Source organism: Haliaeetus leucocephalus, unplaced genomic scaffold (assembly GCF_000737465.1).
Source record: "Haliaeetus leucocephalus isolate CR32 unplaced genomic scaffold, Haliaeetus_leucocephalus-4.0 Scaffold366, whole genome shotgun sequence".
In the NCBI taxonomy this organism is placed as follows: Eukaryota; Metazoa; Chordata; class Aves; order Accipitriformes; family Accipitridae; genus Haliaeetus; species Haliaeetus leucocephalus.
The window spans coordinates 14,911-15,621 of record NW_010972802.1 but is presented as its reverse complement, the minus strand read 5'-3'; the positions used below and the strand labels follow the sequence as shown (position 1 = coordinate 15,621).

Here is a 711-nt window from a genome sequence, read left to right as displayed (position 1 = left end):
AAACACCCAACTCTCCACACACACCCCACTGTCCCTCCTGGGGGGACCCCCTGCACCCAACTCTCCCCATACACCCCACTGTCCCTCCTGGGGGGACCCCAAACACCCCACTGTCCCCACACACCCCACTGTCCCTCCTGGGGGGACCCCAAACACCCCACTGTCCCCACACACCCCACTGTCCCTCCTGGGGGGACCCCAAACACCCAACTCTCCCCAGGGACCCAGGCATCCGGGCCCACCTGCCGGACCACCCGGTAGGTGAAGTAGAAGAAGACAACGACCCGTCCCCAGTTGATGCCGTCCTGGAAGAGCTGCTCGGAGACGTCAGCCAGGGCGGGAAGGGGTGAGCAGCCAGCCAGGGACCCCACCAGCCTGGGGGCATGGAAGCAGCAGTGAGGCCAGCGGTGGGAGGTGGGTTGGGGGCAGCTATGGGGCACCCAGGGGTGGGGGTCTCACCTGTCCATCTCGGGGTCCTGGCTCAGGCGGCCCCAGACACGGAGGACAGCCGCCCTCAGCGAGGCCACGGCAGTCTCTTCCCCCACCTCACCCCCAAGCTCCTCAGGGGGCACCTGCCTGGGCAGCCCACCCTCCTGCTCCAGCAGGCAGAGGATAAACCTAGGGAGGGGGGCAGCAGGGGGAGGGGGGGGGGCCCTTGCAGCCCCCAGGGTAGGGGAACCCCTTGACTCACCCCCGGAGCAGGGCACTCCC

The 711-nt window shown here is 68.6% G+C and overlaps 1 protein-coding gene across 1 annotated transcript in view; it reads right to left on the bottom strand.

The window, feature by feature from the left end:
* Positions 1-711, bottom strand: part of LOC104835250 (ferritin heavy chain-like) — a 4,028-nt gene that overhangs the window by 2,792 nt on the left and 525 nt on the right. Inside the window, exons 2-4 of the mRNA XM_010573136.1 lie at positions 692-706; positions 460-618; positions 212-375 (exon numbers count right to left, since the gene is read on the bottom strand). Of these exons, the coding sequence (XP_010571438.1) occupies positions 212-375; positions 460-618; positions 692-706 (338 nt within the window). The remainder of the gene's footprint in view (positions 1-211; positions 376-459; positions 619-691; positions 707-711) is intronic.